Consider the following 20,216-nt stretch of genomic DNA (forward strand, 5'->3'; position numbering starts at 1 on the left):
CAGGGCCTTTTGGTATTTGCCTGCAAGAAGCGTGTGTGTGCCGTAGCCCCTAAAGGAAGCGTGGTGTTCATTTTCTCCTGAGACGGAGTTTGGGACCTGTTTTCACTAACTTTGAGAGGAAGATTTAACTAAAACCATCTTCTTCAGTGCACTTAAGACAGGCCCAAAACATTCTTACATCATGAAACAAGGAAACAGCCAGTCTTTTTTTTTTTTTTTTTAAGATTTTTTATTTATTTATTCATGAGAGACAGAGAGAGAGAGGCAGAGGGAGAAGCAGGCTCCCAAGGAGCAGAGAGCCCGATGCGAGACTCGATCCCAGGACCCTGGGATCATGACCTAAGCCGAAGGCAGCCGCTTAACCATCTGAGCCACCCAGGCGCCCGACAGCCAGTCTTTTAAAAAATGGCAGTTACGGTTTTAGTATCCATCAGAGTGTTCAGTTGGACCAGAGTCCAGGTATCATCGGATATCGTTGTTAATTCAAGTTTAGACTGTGGCCCTGGGCCAGTGTCAGGCCAGGGCTTGTGTGGCTCCTCACACCAGGGAGCGTGGTCCAGGGATTCGGAGTGCACATTGGTGTGCACCTAAAGCAGCGCCGCCTGGGGGACACTTGTTCTCCTTTCACACTTGAACATCCCTTGCGACAGAAAAATAATTTTCATTTTTTTGGTTATTCTAACAAGTTAAATGGATTGAGGGACTCTTTTGAGGTTGTGGTTTGTTGTTACTTTTATGTACAACGTTCTGTAGAAATACTTAATAATCTTGAGGAGTTTAAATCCTCATAACTAGTTTCCCATCTGCTTGTGTTTATCTCAAGTTTGAAAACCTTCACTGAAAGATTACCAAATTTCTTATTTCTAAAATTGAGAACATGTAGTTTTTATGAACATTGATGACTTTGTTGTTTTGCATATTCCTTGTTAAAGCGTCATTCTGATATGTGTATAGTCTGTGATACAACTCAGTACAAATCAGTGAGCACTTATGGAGCACCTGTTTCATGCCAACCACTGTGCCTAATTATTGCTGGGGATACAGATGTAGAGTGAGCACATCCCTGTTCACATGTAGTTTAGAGACCAGTTGGGGAAAGGAGAAGCAGGGGATCAAGTAATAGATGTAAGTTACTATTCTCCCAGATTCAGTGACATAGGAGCCATAAAAGGGTCACAGCTAAGCAAGAGAGAGATGGTATTCATGGAAAGAGGCTCATAATTATGAAGCTTGCTCCCTGAGGTCAGCAAAGATAGTGTGTGTGAGGTGGCATATAGACTAGGTGCCCTGAAGGATGGCTCGGATTACAGCAGATGGAGCTGGTGGGGTAAGCTAGCAGCAGCCAGAGAGGTGTCCCAAGAACCTGCACCGAGCCAGAAGGCAGTGCACGTGGGAGAGCCTCCAGTCCCTTTTCTGAGGGTAAATGCAGTAGGAGGAAGAACCTTCAAAGGTCCTGGCAGATGGCAGAACAGCTTTTTCAGGAGCAGGCCCCCGAGGGACATCTCTTTGGAAATTCTGCTCTGTGCCCTGACGTGGGCCCCTCTGTCAGCCCAGTTGGGCTCCCTGGGCGCAGGCCCAAGTCTGAAGTCACCTCACAGAGGAACCTCTACCTTTGTGTTCTCCTTCACCTCAAAGGGTTTTGGCTTCTTTGGGGAAGTGAAGCAGAACTGGATAAAGGCCAGTTTCTGAGCCTTCCTGCAACTGGAAACTCAAGCTTTTTAAAGCTGTTGAATTAATGAAAAGTTCGTTGACTTTATTTAGAGTTGTTTCTGGGATCTCAGGTTTGAGTGCTAAGGATGCAGAGCTCAGCCGTCAGCGTCCCTCCCTTTCTGCAGCTTTTTGTTAGAGATGACTGATGTTCGCGGGTGACCTTTTAAGAACACATGGGGCACGCAGGGAAAAATCTTTTCCTAGAGCAGGCTAGGAACACCTTCATGTCTCAAACCAATTCAGCATTAACTCGGGGGTGGTTAAGGTAGCCCCCAGGGTGAGGTTCACCTTACCTCTTCCTGCCATACCACATGTCAGCCCAGGGGAGAAGGGGGTAGATAGAGTGGGGTGAGCGAGGTCCCATGTTGATGACACTGGTTTGTGTCCAGAACAAGAGTTACCAGGAGTTTGATGCGAACGTAGGGCATGCCAATTAGAAGTTTGTGCCGTACAGCACTGGAGGAAAGCGGTCCCAGTCAGCCCTAGAGAGTCTTCCCTGCCACATAGTTTGTTTCAGAGATCTAGATCCATCCAGCTTTTCCAAGCTGTGTAGTAAATGGCCAAGGAAACTCCCAGCTCTCCTCCGGGTAACCAGCCCTTACAGGGGCAGCAGAACCTGTCTCAGTTCCCTTTGGGGTGGGGGTGCTGCCACAGGACCACTTTCCCCAAGCAGCTGAGTTAAGGAAGGAATCCCCAGAAAACAACCATCCGTGCACCCTTACAGCCTCCACACTCATACCAGCCCATATGGGGTGACAACCACACACTCCCTGGGCCCCTGGGCTGGGGGGCAGCCGGCCTCTGACAAGAACCCTTGAGGAGACCTAGATACCAACCAGGAGGAGTGCAGCCTCTGAGCCCATATCACACACTGCGATCAGGGGATCTGCAAGTCGTTTTCATAAACTGCAACCCAGACCCCTGGTGGCTCCGATCGTGTGTGTTTTCTAAACTACGGTGTGCATGTTCATATGAGTAACCCAGAACAATTTCCTGGAGACCCTCAGGACCACCAAGCTGCTGTGGTCAGAGTGCCTCATACATTTGCTCATTCCTGAAATATAGGCTGCTTGATTTTCCATCCGATCGTAGCTTCGTGGGGAGTACCACGCTGGGGATAGCACAAGCCTGATGGAGTGTGGCTCTTTCCTGTGCGAACTGACCAGAAGAATTCAGTGGTTTAAAAACAAGTCTGGGGAAACTCTTCCTTTGTGTTCTGCTGACACCTGACTGTCCATCTTCCGGGCCTCTTCCTTCGCACCGAGCTCCTCCAGGTGAGCCAGCTGTCTTACATCCAAGGCATCTGTGAGGTGTCCTGGAGGTGGGCTGCTTCTCCTGGGCCATGGTGAAGGCATTGTGAGGAAACCTGTGTGGAAATCTGCCGCCCGGGGCAGCTAGGATCCGCCAGGACACTCAGCCCCCACCTGGAGGGGCCTAAGTGCCTATATGGTGGCCAGTTATTTTACCACTTGCCCACACTGCTGCTCCTCTTTGGCACCTGTTCTCTTCCCCGATACAAACCCTGCCAACTCCCCCCACCCCCGGCGATCAGCTTTGTCAGCTCTTCTCAAAGCCTGGAGGAGTTGTCTGGTGGGCATCACCTCCCCTGCACCTCCTTTCCTACAGGCTCTCCGTGAAGCCCTGTCTACTTAGGCTTGTGTATTTGTCTGCTAGGGCTGCACTAACAGTGTACCCCAGACTGGGGGCCCTAAGCAGTAGAAATTTATTCTTTCACAGTTCTGGGGGCTGAAAGTCCAAGATCAAGGTGTCAGCAGGGTTGGTTTCTTCTGAGGCCCCTTTCCTTGGCTTGTAGATGGCCATCTCTTCTATGTGCCCATGTGTTTCCAAATCTCCTTCTCTTATAAGGATACCAGTAAGATGGGATTAGGACTACCCTCATGACCTCATTTTAACTTAATCACCCTGTCTCCAAATATGGTCACCTTCTGAGGTGCTGGGGGTTAGGACTTGAGCATATGATTTGAGGGGAGGGGAGAGACACACAACTCAGCCCTTAACAGCTTCTGTGAAGGCAACTGCTGCCCCCTCACCCTCCTTCCTGGATTTCTTTCCTCCTAAAAAAAAGCCTCTATGAAACAACCACTAGTCACGTGTGTAAGACCCGAGCACAGATTTGGTTTGCAAGCTTGTTTGGATTTTTCTAAGATCCTTGCCTTAGGTTGAATCCAAAATTCAGGGAAAAGAGAGGACATGTTTCACGTCTACATCTAAGGAGGGTGTGGAATTGTGTCTGTGTGCCTTGAAGGGTGGGTAATCTTTGCTTCTGCTCTTTTTATTAAACAAATGTGATACAGTGACAAAATTAAATACCCCTTTCCCTCCTTTCTTTGAAATGAGGAAGCCTGTCCTTTATTTTAAAATTCAGCTTACAGAAATGGATTGTACTTGAGAATTTGCTATGCGTCCATAAAAACCATAAAATAGAAGAAGAAATGTTGCTGGAGTAGCTGTTCCCATTTCCTGGCAGTCATTACATTCTCCCAATACAAAAACATTTTTCTCCTAACTGTCCGTTCTGAGCTCAAAAATGGATTTCCCTCCAGCCCCTGTCATTCAGTTATCACCTCGGGAAATGCACAGAGATATAACTGATGATCCCTTTAAAAATGTCCTGCAGCATGCCACCCTCTCTCATCCTTCATCTTTTGTCCTGTTCCCGTCATTAAATGTTACATTGCCAATGTATATTTTATAGGGTGACCCTGACGGTGTCACTTTGATACTGTGCAGGGATAATAAGATCGCACATATAATGAAAGGCCGATAAATAGAAAAATGTTTACGAGATGGAGAATAGCACTTTTAACAGTTTTATGGCTTTCTCTTTGCCTCTCTTCTCTTCTCCCCCTTTGCTGGTAGAATTGTGGTTTTGTCACAGGAACAAGAAAACATTAAGAAGGGTGATGTGGTAATAGAACTGACAGCAGTGAAATCCCACTTGCCCTGTTCCTGAACTCCAATAAAATGAATTCAGGAAATAATGAAGTATTCATCTTATAGGAAAGAAAACTGATTTCAGCGAACGAATTCTTGGGAGTTTGGGGGGCCCTACAGAGAACACGAGATTCCTGGTGTTGGCATAGTTGTACTTAAAATGTTAAGTCTTCAACAGCTCAGTAAAACCAGAGACAAAGGCCCCTGCCTGTGCCTGTGTGGGCCCTTGTGTGTGGGTCCCGAGTTAAGACACAGCCAGTCTTGTGGCTGCGTTGGGGCTGCCCAGGCTTCTGTGCCACAGGCGGGTGCAGGCCCCACACGGGGCGGGGGGGGTACTTTGTTCCAGGCTGGGCTCTAGACCAATTTGTGATGGCCTTGACCTCTGTCTTCAAACAAGTCGTTTCTAAATCTCTTATTTATTTTTTTGTTACGGTTGTTATTTTTGGTTAAATGGAAGAATCTTCTATGTGTTGCTCGATTGATAGGTTTTTTAGTGGAGCTACTTGGAGAGGTGGCAATAGGAAGAGGTGCAGGAGATCTACCCAGTGGCCCTCAAGTCATCTCCACAGTTCTGAGCACACTTCGAAGCCACCGTTCTAAATAGATGCTTCTCGCTAGAGGTAATTTGGAAAGATGTATTGTAGCATGTTCCGAAGTCATTTCTTGAGGGATTCTACCTGATCAAACTCTCAGGTGAGGAGGCCTGTGAAGCTCACTTGCTTCGCACATCTCTTTGGCATATGTAGTCTCGAGCCAAAAGTGGGCCACAGGTCTTCACCCCTAGCTTAAGCCATTGGATGGCTTGAGGCGTGGTGAGCAGGTTGTGAGGGGGTGCTCGTGGTTGTGGGCTCCCAGAGTCTGTCCGATATAGTCCTTGGAGTTTGTTCTTGGTACGGGAAGTAGAACGTATTTGTCTAGGCTTGTGTGTCATTCTGATTGTGCATTTGTGTCTACCAAATGTTTTTCTGAACCTGGTACCCCTGCTTTGGCCAGGTGCGTAATTCGTGGGTGCGGCATGGGGGGCTGGCTCCACCCTGCAGTGGGAAGGCTGGCCACCCATTGTTACCAGGGATGCACAGTGCCCTTTTTTGCTTCTCTGCCTATTCAAGGTCCGTGGAAGAGGTTTAAGTTACTTTGTAGATGAAAGATAACCCAAATTTGAGCCTCCGGCTTAAAAACAAACAAACATATATTTCCCCTCAATTCACAGCAGAATGGTTAAGAGCACAGGACTCTGGAACCTGACCCCCGGGGCTACCGGCTTGAAGCTGTGTGAGCTTGGACACATGACTTGTCACCCTGTGCCTTGATTGTCTCAGTTGTAAAGCAAGGATAATGAAGCTATTTATCTACTAGGGTAGCTATGAAGATTAAATATATTAAGGTACGGAAGACACTTAAAGTGCTTAGCCCTCATCGTTGTAGATTTCACAGCCCAGTAAAAGGTGATTGTTGGTTTATAGGTCTGCTGAAGGAGGAGGTGGATTCCTCAGCCCCACCCCCTCCTGTCAGCCTCTTACAGAGCACTTGAGAGCATTGCTTCCATTGCCCCTGGAAAATGAAACAAAAATAAGAACAACATAGTCATTTTTCGTAACACTAGATATCAAATTAAGGAACTCTTATTTGGATATTGTCAGTCTTTTCTACTTTTTTAGAGATAAAATATCATTTCTTTTATGAACTAATGGTGAGATCAGGAAGCAGTTATTTGTTTTTTTAAAGATTTTATTTATTTGAGAGAGAGCGCACACAGGCGGCGGAGAGGAACAGAGGGAAAGGGAGAAGCAGAGTCCCCACTGAGCCAGGAGCCCGATGAGGGGCTCAATTCCAGGACCCCAGAATCATGACCAGCCAAAGGCAGATGCTTAACTGCCTGAGCCACCCAGGTGCCTCCAGGTAGCAGTTATTTTTAATGACCCTACTTGGGAAAAAAGGTTAGTAGTCTGGTATCTTTTTCCCAGAGGTTAATTTTTTAGACTTAATTTCAGGTGAATTTTAATGCTCAGGAAATACTCATTCCATCAAGATATTATCTTAGACCTCTGGGGTACTTGCAGAAGAAGTAGACACAGTCTTGGGGATGTTAGACAGGTTCATTTATGGTTATGGTCCAAAGGAGAGCCTGGGTGTACTGGGAGAGAGGCAAGTGCAAAAAAGTGTAGGCATGCAGGCATCGTGATGACCTCAGGGGGGTGAGGAGACAGGTAAGTAAGGCTTTAAGGAGAACATGGCATCTGTGGAGACCTGAGCGCAGAGCGGTAAGGACTCAGATCCAGACACCGAGGAGACAGTGGTGCGGGGCTTGCAAGGCTGTAGCCCACGAGCAGAAGGGAAGCACTGAGGGACAGCATAACTGGCCGTCGTGTTTGGCGCAAATCAAGGGCTGTGAGAGGTGGGGAATGCAGTAGAAGGGTCTTCTTTGGACAGAGGGAAAGTCCTGGGAGAGACAGCAAAGCAACCGGGCCTTTGTTCTATTGGCCTTGAGGAGTCTTCGTTGATTTGGAGAGGGAAGTGACAAGGTCAGAGCTGGGCTTTGGGAAGATTGAGCGTGTCTCTGTGGGAGAGGAAAGTCCACCCTAGGACCTCAAGTCTGGACATCTGAGTAGCAGTGTGGGACCAGAGGTAGAATCCCCAAGTGGCTGAGGTCAGCAACTAAAGCAACACAGAGTTTAGGAAATCTCATTACAATTTTGGCAAACACAAACAAACAAAAAACCCAAAAAAACCCCACAAAACTGTTTTAGTTCCTCCACAGTGTATAAATAGTGGTAATCATGATTTAAAAAAAAAAAATTCTTTAATCTCTCAACTAGAATTTTATTTTTAAGATTTACTTATTTATTTGAGAGAGAATGTGAGTGGGGGGGGCAGAGGGAGAGAGAATCCCAAGCAGGCTCCCCACCAAGTACGGAGCCCGATATGGGGCTTGATCTCATGACCCTGAGATCATGACCTGAGCCGAAACCAAGAGTTGGACGTTCAACCAACTGAGCCACCCAGGCGCCCCTCAACTAGGGTTTTTTAAAGAGATGTTGGGGGAGTGCCGGGCCCCGGAACATCTCTATGAGCGTGTCAGTGTGGCCTCTTATAACCTGTTAAACCCAGAAGACCTTCACGCACTTCCCGAGTCATCTTTTTCCTCCCTTACCCTTACCTTTCCCCAGAAGAGGAGCTGGAGGTGGGGAGGAGAGGTTGCCTTGCCCAGAGACAGGCTGCCTCCTCACCCTCCGGCTTCCTCTTGCGTGGCACGTTAGATAGGTGCCCTTGCAGCCTCTTGCACGCAGATGGCAGTGATTCTGCTGTGTGCCTTCAAGCAGATCATCATTCTGTCAGATGCACTCTGAGACCACAGAGTTGGTATTTAACGATTAGCAGCAGAGACGGCTGACAGTGTCGGGGCTCCTTCAGGGATTAGGGGATTCGGTTGGTTAACAAAAGGAGCCCAGGAGAGCACTGCTTTAATTACCAGAGTCGATGCTGGAAGACAACCAGTTGCCTGCTGGAAAAAGATCTGTAAAGGTGGCTGCTCCTAAACATAGCTCATGGTTCTACCCAGTGCCCAGCTTCTCACCTCAGATGTTCGGAACAGTTGTCAGCTCCAGCCCTTGAATCCTCAGGGAGTGAAAGGAAAGAATGACTTGCATAGGAGTCTGTGCCAGGAAATTTTACTGACTTGCTTCACTGCCCCTGAGTTAGTAGTTTTTGCCAAGAAACGCAGCTGTAATTCCCAGGCAGAGGTGGTCGTGGATGTCAGGGGGGCCAAGCTCAGCTGCAGGGTCAGAGCGCTCCAGTTAGAGTGCTTCCCAGGGGACGTGACCCACGCAGGCTCTCCTGATCCGCTCCCAGAGCCAGAGCCACATTCCCCTGGGGTCTTGACCACTGTTGGGGCCCTGGGCTGGGGAATGAAGTCTGAGAAGCAGCTTTGTGCCATGTTTCCTTCTCCCTCCTGCCCCTACTGGGTTTGGGACCTTGGTTTCATAACTATTCATTGCTCGCTGGAACTTCTCTCTGGAAAAACACACCTTTAAAAAGAAAGAAAAAAAAGGAAGGAAAGGAAAGCTTTAGATTTCTCCATTCCATCCAGCAAGTGGTGGGATTCTTCACTCCTCTGTGCCTGGGTCCCCAAAGAAGGGGCCGGATGGTAACTGAAGGGCATCCTCCAGACAGAGTTTTTGCGGGGGAACAACACCCTGATTCTAACCAACTGTACTTCAGCATGCAGGATAAGGCATTGGGAGAACAGTTAGTGTACTCTCTCTACATATTCATGTTAAAATATGTAGTATTGGAACAGTTAAATAATAGGTCTCAAAGAATTAATTTTTTTCTAAATGCTTACTTTCTAACCCCCGTGGTGGACTATGTCAGCTGTGTGCAGAGGTGCGCCACACGGCGGGTCCCGTCCCATCACATCGGCTGGCAGTGGCAGGTGGGCTTGAGGAGCCTGTAAGGTAGCTTCAGAGAGAAGCTCTGTTTCTTTTTTTTTTTTTTTTTTTTAAGATTTTATTTATTTGATAGAGAGAGACACAGCGAGAGAAGGAACACAAGCAGGGGGAGTGGGAGAGGGAGAAGCAGGCTCCCCGCAGAGCAGGGAGCCCGATGCGGGGCTCGATCCCAGGACCCTGGGATCATGACCTGAGCCGAAGGCAGGCGCCTAACGACTGAGCCACCCAGGCGCCCCGAGAAGCTCTGTTTCTAATGCCGTTATCCATGTGCAGCTTCCCGGGCCTCCTCCCCACCCCCGCTCTCCCCTGCTGCCCCTCTTTGAGGATGCCTGTTGAAGCTTTGGTGCAGAAGAGGAAGTGAGCGGCAGCTCCCCTCCCCAGCGGAGGAAGCATTTGTGGGTGGCCTCTACTGGCAACCTTCTGAGGCTGGCGCCTAGGCACTCACTGTGGTGCAGGGACCCAGAGTAGAGTCTTTCCTTCCTTCCCTCTTCCCTGCCCCTCCATGCACAGACCACGGACTGGTTTCTCAGGGCCTTCCTTGACATAACTATAAGGCCAGCAGTTCTCCATTTTTTTTCTGCTGGTCACAGAACCACTGTGAGAATGGAAGATAATGAAACACGACTCTGTACACTGAATTGAAAGGAGTGTGTGAGAAGAGAGTTATTTCCAAGAGACGGAGGCCTTCCTTAGCCTAATAGTAGATGGCAGGCTGCAGGTACCCCATGGTCTGCATGCTGGGGTCCCTAGACCTCATCTTCTGCCACGTACCACCCCCACACCGCTATCCCCACCCCAGGATGTCATGCGTTTTTTTGTGTGGTTGTGGCAGTAGTAATGTTATAATCACAAAAATTGGGACTTATTCCTGGCTGTACCCTTATGTTTCTCGCATGGGACAAAAATAATTGGTTACCTTTTCCTGCCTCCAAATCGGCCTCCTGGAGAGCTCCTTTCTTGAGGTAACGGCGCGCTAAGGTGTAAGAGATCCCAGGACTGGCGCTCACCACGGGGCGGCCGTGCTCACCAGGTGGCCGGTTGACACTTGCAGTGCTTACAGAGCCTGCTTGCTGCCTCTGTGCCTTCCTTCCCCCAGGGTCCCTTAGAAGACATGCAGCTTATCTTCCTTTAAAAATATTGTGTGTGTGTTTTGTCAGGCAGGACAAGTTACAGGTTCCCCTCCCTTTGCAGTGCAGTGACTGTGGGAAATTAAATAACAGTCATGTTTGTGGACATTGTTTTAACTCACCAAGTGGCTACAGGTAAATTAACCTGCTAGTAAGACAGGAAGGAGACCTGGTCAGCTTGTCTCCTGCGGCAGGGCTGCCAACTCCCGCATGTAGCCCCCCACCTGGCTTCGCTCTTAACCCACGCACGTACAGTGAGATGCTTGCCCTGGGCCCTGGAGAACACGTCGCCAGTCTGTTGTTCACCCAAGGTAAAGCAGAACTGGGCCCAGCCATACCAGCAGAACTTACCTGAAAGGAGTTTATACCCGAAAGCTACTGGTAAGTGGTGAGCAGCCCTCCCCCCACAACTGCTTCAGTTCAGAAGGTCTGGGGGGGGGGAGGGGGGCATAGAGGGAGATTGTCCCAATGTTTTATGTGAACTTGATGGACTCACAGTCTAACACAAGGAAGCACAGAAGTACAATGGTGACTGCGGAGAAGGAACCAGTCCTCCTACTAATTCCAGGTGGCCAAGCCCAGGAAGCTTCTGGATTACAGAAGTGGCTGTGATTGAGCTGTCTGCTGGTGCCTGGAGCCTTTTGTCAACCTGCCTCTCTCCTCCCAGCCCCCACACACCCAGATAGAGCACCTGAGCACCTTATAGCTCCCCACTCCTTCTCTGCCTGGCACTCCCTGCCTCATGTTTTCATTTTGATGGAAAATCAGAGAAACCAAATGGGGCCTGGTTCTCTACCCCTGAGTGGTTTGCCTGGGGAGAAACCTGCTGTGTAGAGATCCTGCCTCAGGGTGGGGAGCTGGTGCCTAAATCCAGGAGCAAATCCCTTATTGCCAGTGGCTTTTTGCATATGACCAGTTGGGAAAATCCAGCACACCCCTGCGCCCTTAACACCAAAGAAAAGGCGAAGAGTTGGGGAGGGAGAGAGAATCTGCTAAATATAGACCAGTGGATTTAAGCGCTTCTCTTGGCAAGCACTGCAGCCCATAATGCTGTCAATTGGAGAGGACTTCGCCCCCTCTCCTTTCCTTTTTTGCCCAGGCACTAACCCAGTTTAGTTGCTCGCTCGTGCTGTGTGCAGTTACAGCACGGAGATGTGAGGTGTGCTGACTGGGAGGCCCTGTTGTGCGGCGGGTGAGAGCATCGGGAACAAAACGATCGGCCCCGGCCATTCATGTCCACGTTGATGCCTCTGTGTTTGCTTGCAAGCAAAGGCGGGAGCTAATTTGCAAGGCTGCCTTTGTGGAGCTGCCTTTTGATCAATGATTGCCTGTGTTAATGTTTCAGCAAGCTATTGATTTCTGCAACAGCTTTTGTTCCCTGAATATACGTGCAGCGGGTCTCTGCAGCACACACTATGCATGTTTGATTAAAGTTCAATTGACTTCGTTCCTGGTAAGGCCTCTGGTTGCCTCATTCCCTATTTGTAGAACCAAAGCGTTTCCCGACATGTTCTTTTGTTTGTGCTCAAGACCTAGCCACCCATGCAGTCACCAGTATGCTGTTTCTAATCCTCCTAGATTCGCTCCATTCCAGTGTTTAATCCCCTCGTAGACATTACAGTGGTTGAGAGGCAGCTAATAAAACCTGGCCTGGATTTTTTTTTAAGTCAACTTCATTGATGTGTAATTGGTATGCATACCATTTATACCATAAAAATGCACCCACTTTACGTTCAGTTGGGGGCACAGTTCAAACAATTTGATAACTGTACCTCCATGCAAATAACACTATAGTCGGTTCATACAATACTCTCTTCACCCCAAAAGGTTTCCTCGTTCTTTTATAGGTAGTTTTCTACTTCCTTGTCCTCCAGGCTCATTTACTTTTTGTGATTGTAGATTTGCCTTTTCTGGAATGGAATTATACAGTCAGTACCCTTTTGTATCTGGCTACTTACATTCAGTGTGATGTTTTGAGATTCATCCATATTGTCAAGTTGATCAGTAGTTTGTGCCTTTTTACTGCCAAATAGTATCTAGTAAATGTGTGCACAGTAATATGTTTATCCATTCTTCTGTTGAGGGGTGTTTGGATTATTTCCAGCTTTTGGCTATGAAGAGTAAAGTTTCTGTGAACATCTGTATAAAAGTCTTTGCGTGAGCATATGTTTTTATTTCTTTTGGGTAAACACCTAGGAGTGGAATCAATTGCTGGGTCATATGGTAAATGTTTGTTTAGCTTTGTAAGAACTGCCAAAGTTTTACAAAGTGGTTGAACCATTTTATATTCTCACCAGCAATGTATGAGAGTTCTAGTCATTACCCCATCTTCCTGTATTTTCATTTTCCAAACTAATTTATAGGCCTCTAGTGGAGACTCCTTCTGGCCCGGTCCTTTGATCCTTGGTACTCAGATAATAGAATTTGTTCTGGACTCCTTTTCCTTGTTTTGGTTTTTAAGATTTTATTTAGTTGTCAGAGAGAGAGCATGCACTATCACAAGCAGAGGGAGAAGCAAGCAGGCTCCCCGCCGAGCAAGGAGCCCGGTGTAGGGCTCGATCCCAGGACACTGAGATCATGACCTGAGCTGAAGGCAGACACTTAACTGACTGAGCCACATAGGCGCCCTCCTTTTCCTTGTTCAAAAGCTATTCCTTCTTTCTTTTTTTAAGACTTTATTTATTTGAGAGAGAGCATGCGTGCACAAGAGTTCATGAGTCTGGGGGGAGGAACAGAGGGAGAGGGAGAAGCAGACTCTCCGCTGAGCAGGGAGCCCAACTCAGGGCTCAATCCCAGGACTCTGAGATCATGACCTGAGCTGAAGGCAGATGATTAACCAACCGAGCCACCCAGGGACCCCTAAAAGCTATTATTTAAGTGTTGACAAAAAGTTTTTGTTATTTCAATATTAGGTTTCTTTGTCATGTCCTAATTTTCTCACATACTCTAGGAGTACACAGTGCAGGAGTGGAAGTTAAAGTTGGGAACCTGTGCTTTTCTCCTGAGCCTTTTTCTGTCTGGTGTCATAGCCTCACTGAACTCTGGCTTCCCCGATTTTATCTGCAAGTTATGCTGTCTTTTAAAACCATTTGAAACTCTTTCAGACATTCATATTTGAGAAATAGAAATACATTTGACCTTAACACGGGTTAAAACGGCTCAGGTTCACTTACAAGCAGATTTTTTTTTTATGTAGTCCAGCACTATATATATTTTTTCTTTTTTATGATTTTCTTATTAGCATTTTCTTTAGTTTACATATTGCAAGAATACAGTAAATAATATACACAATGTGTGTTAATTAACCGTTTATATCATTGGTAAGGCTTCTGGTCAGCAGTAGACTGTTAGTTTTAGGAGAGTCAGAAGTTGTACCTGGATTTTTGGCTATGGGTGGCGGCGGAGGTGGGGTGGGCGCCCCCACCCCGATCCCTTGTAACTGCGCGAGGCAGTACGGAGCTAGACCAGCGCTGCGTGGAGACGTCAGTGCAGCTGCTAACTGCCGTCCGCTCTAGCTGAGATTTAGCAGAGACCCTCATTTTCTCTCCCATTTTTTATTCCTTCTGTGTCCTGTAGCTTCCCATTTCCTCTTACATCCCAGGCCTCTCATCTGCTGGCCCCTAAAATGACTTCAGCTAGAGGAGGCAGTGGGAGGTACCACTTCGGGGTTTCACATTCTTCCTTCTAGTTTTGGGATTGGGCCATGATTTACTGCACTGGTTGTCTTTTTGAACCGATAGAGCATGTCACTCTGACAAAGTATTGAAGGGTAACAGTGACTTGCCTTGGCTTTTGTTCTGTATTTTCTCATAGGAAAACCAGAGTCCGATCAGTTTTATATCAGCACAGGTCTCTTAATCCCCTAGTGGATTTATGAATTTGTTCCCTCTAGCCAGCCAACACCAAAAGATCAGTACAGATAAGTGACTTTCCAAGTCAGGAAAATAGGAAGTGAAGAGGCAGGAGCCAGGAGGTTCTCGGATCATGACCTAGGGGCTCAGGATGCTCCAGTCACCACAGGGACAATTGTAGCCTACATTTGTGGAGTAACATGTGATAGACAAACAGGACAGAAATCCAAAGGCATTCCTACATTTTCCCTTATCGCTCAGTTACTGTCTCATGGAACTGAAAAGAGTGTGGTGAGCTTGCAGACTTGTGTGTGCTCGTCCTTGGTGGTTGACTCCTGGCCTCCTTGGCCTGGGGTCATGCTTCATCTGTTAAATATTGGCAGTCACTAGCATTTTGTTAAGTGGCACTTGGAAAGACTGAAACATAACCACAGCTCCAAGAGATGCATGCTATAGGCTTACGGGAGCCAGTCAGGAGTTCCTTTTGAATCACAGGCTCCTTTAAGGATCTGACAACAGCTGTGGTCCCACTTAGAAAATGCACAGGCACAGAACCCAACTCTGAGTAGTGAGCACCCGGCACACACATACTGCCTACTTTGCAGAAACCATTTCCCCACCTAAAAGCTGTCCACTTCTCTACAAACTCACTTCTCATCGTTCTAAGGCCATCGCTTTCTGGGGGGTGTTTTAATGAAACCTCATCTGACTGGATGCTCCAGCGATCACAAGAGTCTGTCGCCTGGTATCTGCCCTTGTTTGTCCACTTTCGTCTCCCCAGTACTGGTCTTTCCAGCTAGATCTCAGGTCACTAGAGAACAAAATCTTTGTTTCTCTCTCTTGGCTCCTCCATTCACAGGGCACTGAGCCTTCCGTGAGGCAGTGTGGTGCTCTGGCCAAGTGGCTCCCACGTTGGGGTACGAGTTGCCCACAGGGCGGCTTCCCAGGATACAGTAGTCAGCCACGCTAATTGATTGTCCACAAGATTGATTCAGTTAGAGAAAATCAATATGAACTACACACTTTCGCTGCTTTAATGGTTTTTTTGTTTTTTGGTTTTTTTAATTCCAGGTAAAGGTACTTTATCTTGGGATGTTTAAGAAATCGGTATTGTGTCAACCAGGGTTCGCCGAACATGCCATTCACCTGTTGGTGTGTATGGTGTGCCTGCTGAGCTCTTGGAGGTGGGGGTAGCAAAAAGTGCCCCTTTCTTATTTCTAAAGGTTTATTTGTTTGAGAGAGAGTATGCGCGCCCTTGCCCACCTGGGAGGTGGCAGAGGGAGAGAATCTCAAGCAGACTCCCCACTGAGCGCGGAGCCTGACAAGGGGCTGGATCTCACGACTCCGGGATCATGACCTGAGCCAAAAACCAAGAGTTGGACACTCAACTCATTGAGCCACCCAGGCACCCCGAAAACTGCCCCCCTTTCTAAAAGTTGCATTTGGGCTCATACCCCCTTGCTGTGTTTTGTTTTTTAAGGATTTCTTGCCTTCCTTTCTGCTGGGCCATGGAAAGAATAGCTCCTTCTGCCATAAAGGCTGGCCTTGTGACATATGGCACTTTCCCTCTGCGTCAGCACCACTGTGTCTGTCCCTCAGGGTCTTCCCTTGTCTTCACTGTCAGGATGCTGTACTAGCTTGTCCCGATGTGGGCACCTAGATTGGGGTAGAGGCTGCGGAGCAGTTTTCCTGGATTTGGGGTCTCTGTTTTTCTTGACCCCAGTTCCGCATCATCTCAGTTGTTTCCTTTGCTTCTTTCTGGAATAATGTAACTGTCCAGGCATTTCCTTGTCATACCTGTATGATTTCAGTGGAATGCTGTGAAGAAGACCTCTGTGCACACACACAGCTGGAGGGCTGGGATTTTCCTTCTTTTCGATTGTTTATTGGCGTACCTCCATGGTGGCATCTGGCACATGGTACGCACTCAGCAAATACTTGTTGAATGAACGAATGTTCTTGAAATCTAGAAATTCTGCTCTGCTGGGCTGAGGGGACAAGCCCATTCACCCAGTTAGTGGGCAGCTCACAGGTGTGTCTTGAGCAAGCCCCATTCCTCTCACGACTGTCCTTTGTGCTCATTTCCAGCACAGCTGTTAGGAACCAGCTGCCTCTCCTGCCGTGCTGTGGGAGCGGGAAAAGCAAAGCCCCTCTGAACCCTTCCGTCACATCCAGCCTTCTCTCCTGCAGGGGGAGCTGATCACCTTCTATTACTACTGGAAGAAAACCCCCGAAGCAGCCAGCTCCCGGGCCCATCGGAGGCACCGCAGGCAGGCCGTGTTCAGGAGGATCAAGACCCGCACCGCATCCACACCCGTCAGCACGCCCTCCAGACCCCCCTCCAGCGAATTCCGTAAGTGAGGGACTTCTCCCACGCAGCCACACGTGCACTGTCCCAGCTCTGGGCCCACCGTCACAGGCATCCTTGTGACAGTACAGGTTGGGGACATAGTGTGTGCTGTGCATATGTGCAGAGTCCGCACCCAGATGTAGCGCGGACTTTGGGGTTTTGGTAGGAGAGTTTTACGAATTATTCATGCATTTAAATTTTTAAAATAAACTCAACATCATTTTAATTTTTTAGGGAAATGTAAGTCTTGACCATCTCTCGGGGTGTTTTCAGTAACTTCGGAGGAGGTTGTTCACTTCGTAGATGACGTACTGTCTGAGTCTCATTGCATTGGTATTGTGTTAGCAGTAAGAGCAGATTAACATTTTCTTCTTTTTCCTCCTGCTTTACCAAGATCCTCCTCTTGGTCCCAGTGTGATGTGCAGTCTAATATGATACCTTCCTAACCCTTAAAACCTAGCAAACAGCAGTGGGCCTAGGGGTTCTGTCCTGGCCCGTGGCACTCAGCCTGAGGGCTGCTTATGTTGCACTTGCAAACGAGAAATAATCCATTTGTGCCGGGTGGGGTGGGGGGAGGGGTGTAGGACTCGATGGGGAGGGAGCTCCTCAGGATGCCTGGATGTGTCAGGGAATGTATATGGATGTGCTTCGCCTGTTCACATTCCCAGTTGTGGGTATCAGTGCCTCCCACGCCAGGATTCAGGTGTGACACCAGTCTCCAAAAATAGGGTAGGGCAGACCCTTGGGTACCTACCGCACACGGGTTCTTCGTTCTGATCTCTTGGCCCTGAGGAATTCAGAGTGGTCCTTCATGAACACTGCCTCACCTCAGCCTTCCAGGCCGCTCTGACAGGTGACTTAGAGCCTGGGGCAGGTCACAGGTGGTCCCAGTCTTGGCCAAGCATGATGGTTTCTCCCCCACCCCTGTTGTGTTCCTGCCATGCCCAGTGGACTTGAGTTCAGCCAGCGAGGATGACTTTGACAGTGAAGACAGCGAGCAGGAATTAAAGGGGTACGCCTGCCGCCACTGCTTTACCACCAGTAAGTGGGGATCGGGGGTGGGGGGAACAGTGGGAGCATTCACCGAGACAGGCCAGGCTCAGGCACTTTCAGGTTCTGAACATTTCATGAATCCAGTTGAAGACCTGCCAGAGTGTCATTGGCTTGACATTTGCATTGTGCTTCAGGGTTACTTGAGAAAGCAGAAATCTGTGTATTTTGTCACTCCCCCGTTTACAGTCAGTGTGGTCAGGGTTGGGGTACCTGTGTTTCTGGGAAGCCTATTGCCATCTCCTCCTGGGCACCATGAGATGGGGAGGGGGGTGGATGTTCCTGAAATCCTCTCCCGCCCTGGGAGAGAGCAGGCAGCAGCAGAGTGAGTGATGGGCATCTGTCTGAGCCCATGGAAGGGCCCCCCACCCGCATTCCTCTTCCCTCACGCAGCCTCCAAAGACTGGCACCACGGGGGCCGGGAGAACATCCTGCTCTGCACAGACTGCCGCATCCACTTCAAGAAATACGGCGAGCTCCCCCCCATTGAGAAGCCTGTGGACCCTCCCCCATTCATGTTCAAACCTGTCAAAGAGGAAGATGATGGGCTCAGTGGGAAGCATAGCATGAGGACTCGGCGCAGTCGTGGCTCGGTGAGTCCTCAGGGCAGGCGACCCGGGCCCCTTCAGGTTACTAGGATGCTGGGGCTTGTGCTTCCCAGGAGGCTGGGAAGCGATTCATTTTAGGTAGAGAACCAGCCCCCTTCAAGAAGTGATTGGCTCAGAGGTATTTGTTTTGTCTGTGAGTCTGGAAAGAGCCTCTGCTTTCTCCCTCCCTGCCTCGTGTCGTCAGTGGGGTTCACGTCCTGAGCTTACTTTTACAGGGAACTCTTAGGCATCAGTGTCTGGTTCAGTGCAGGCTTTCCAAGTCTCCCAACTTTCCTGTGGACCCTGGGCCCACCACCTGTAGTGTGACATCTCTCTGCTGTTTAAAACTTGCAGGTGCTTTTCTTTTCCCTAATACTTGATTCAGTTTTAGAAACTTTTGGTACATTTATCTCCTCACTGTATAGGCTTTTTCATAAAGAGGTTTTGTTTTCCAGGTTGGAAATGTGGCAGCAGGGACCTTTGGGAGCAAGGGTTTTCCCAGCTCGGGAGCTGGGGAATGCCCCAGGGTCCTTCCCTGTGGCTGGCCTCCCCAGTGGCCCTTACAGGCATGTAGATGGCACCGTCCACCTTCCTCTGACCCTAGCATCTTGTCAAGGCTGCTTGTTCCCAGGCCACCCGGCAGATGGACTGACGTGAATCATTGTCCCTCCATCTCTTCTGAGCCCCATGGCTTTGCAGAAACGTGCTCAAGTGCTTGTGGTTTTAGGAGCTGAGCTACATTATTTGACAGCTTCTCCCTTTGGGTCACTTCTCGTACTGGCAGGTGAACTCAGCAGGTGTTTGGTTTGGTTTGGGTGAGGAAGTAGGCAGTTCTGTGGAATAAGCAGAGTGAGGTGATTTGAAGCAGAGCGTATGATTGTCATTCTGGAGAACTTGGCAGAGTAGACGGCCCTTGCTGACTTCTGCCCCTCAGAAAATCTTGCTCGTTTCTACCACACAATATCTAGGACCATCCCTAGAGAGGAGTGCTTTGGGTTTAAGAATTGCTCTTTTCCATGTGAACCCACCCCTTCACCCCCTCCTCCCCTAGCTCCATATTGACCCCCCACACAGCGAGGGACAGCCAGAGGTGCCTGTGCTTGCCAGGGCCTGGTATTTGCCATAATGCTGGTGGTGAGGTCTGCTCCTGAGGCTCCTGCGTGTGTGCTGGGGTCTAGTCTCACCAGCCTCCGGTTTGGGTGGGCAGATGTCTACACTGCGCAGTGGTCGAAAGAAGCAGCCAGCCAGCCCTGATGGTCGCGCCTCGCCCATCAATGAAGATATCCGCTCCAGTGGCCGGAACTCGCCCAGCGCTGCCAGCACCTCTAGCAATGACAGTAAAGCAGAGACAGTGAAGAAGTCAGCCAAGGTGAGGTGCCCGTCCCCAAGGCTAGTGGGCCTGCTTGGCCCTGCCTCTCATTAAAACCCCAGGTTGCTGGAGTTGATGTTCAGCTCCCTCAGATAAGGGCTGCAGGATGTTCCTGGAGGCTCCCTGGGCATCAGCATTGCCCTAGACTAGGGCTGCAGACTGCGGCCTGGGGTCTAGGGTCTGGAGAAAGGGGGGGTCCAGTGCAGCTCCCAGCACTGACCTTTGGGGGCCATCTCTGCCTTGAGTTTCCCAAGGCCTCAGGGGCAAAGGGTAGGGTGTAATTGGAAAGGCTCCTCCCTCCTCTCCGCTCCCCCACCCCCCCCGCCAAGTTAATTCCACCCCCAGATACTTGTTTTTTCCTGGCCTCAGCTAGTCCCTTCCAGAGCTTTCTTGCTTCTGGAGATGGAACTCCGAATTCGGGAGCAAGGTGTCAGCAAACCATGGTCATTTACCCGCTGAGGCTGATGGGACATCCTCCCTGGGCCTGATGCCCCTCTTGGGCTTTCCCACTGCAGAAGGTGAAGGAGGAAGCCTCATCCCCCCTTAAGAGCACCAAGCGCCAGCGGGAGAAGGTGGCCTCTGATACAGAGGAGGCCGACAGGACCAGCTCCAAGAAGACGAAAACCCAGGTGAGATGCGCAGCTGAGCCACTGTGACTGTAGCTGGCAGCTAACACCCCTTGAGAGGCCTTGAGCCCAGATTCTTCCTGGGGCCTAGTGGTGCCCCATCTCCTAGGGAGGGACCTAGATTGGTTCCCGAGACTGGCCGG

General features: G+C 49.2%; 1 protein-coding gene across 3 annotated transcripts in view; it reads left to right on the plus strand.

The window, feature by feature from the left end:
- RERE (arginine-glutamic acid dipeptide repeats) overlaps nucleotides 1-20,216 on the plus strand; it is a 290,457-nt gene that overhangs the window by 261,771 nt on the left and 8,470 nt on the right. For all 3 annotated transcript variants that reach the window (XM_035019874.1, XM_035019876.1, XM_035019877.1), the window contains 5 exons: nucleotides 16,282-16,444; nucleotides 17,390-17,482; nucleotides 17,885-18,084; nucleotides 19,286-19,447; nucleotides 19,963-20,076. In XM_035019874.1, the coding sequence (XP_034875765.1) occupies nucleotides 16,282-16,444; nucleotides 17,390-17,482; nucleotides 17,885-18,084; nucleotides 19,286-19,447; nucleotides 19,963-20,076 (732 nt within the window). The remainder of the gene's footprint in view (nucleotides 1-16,281; nucleotides 16,445-17,389; nucleotides 17,483-17,884; nucleotides 18,085-19,285; nucleotides 19,448-19,962; nucleotides 20,077-20,216) is intronic.

Source organism: Mirounga leonina, unplaced genomic scaffold (genome assembly GCF_011800145.1).
Source record: "Mirounga leonina isolate KUSES-001 unplaced genomic scaffold, KU_Mleo_1.0 Mir_173, whole genome shotgun sequence".
NCBI classification, from domain to species: Eukaryota; Metazoa; Chordata; class Mammalia; order Carnivora; family Phocidae; genus Mirounga; species Mirounga leonina.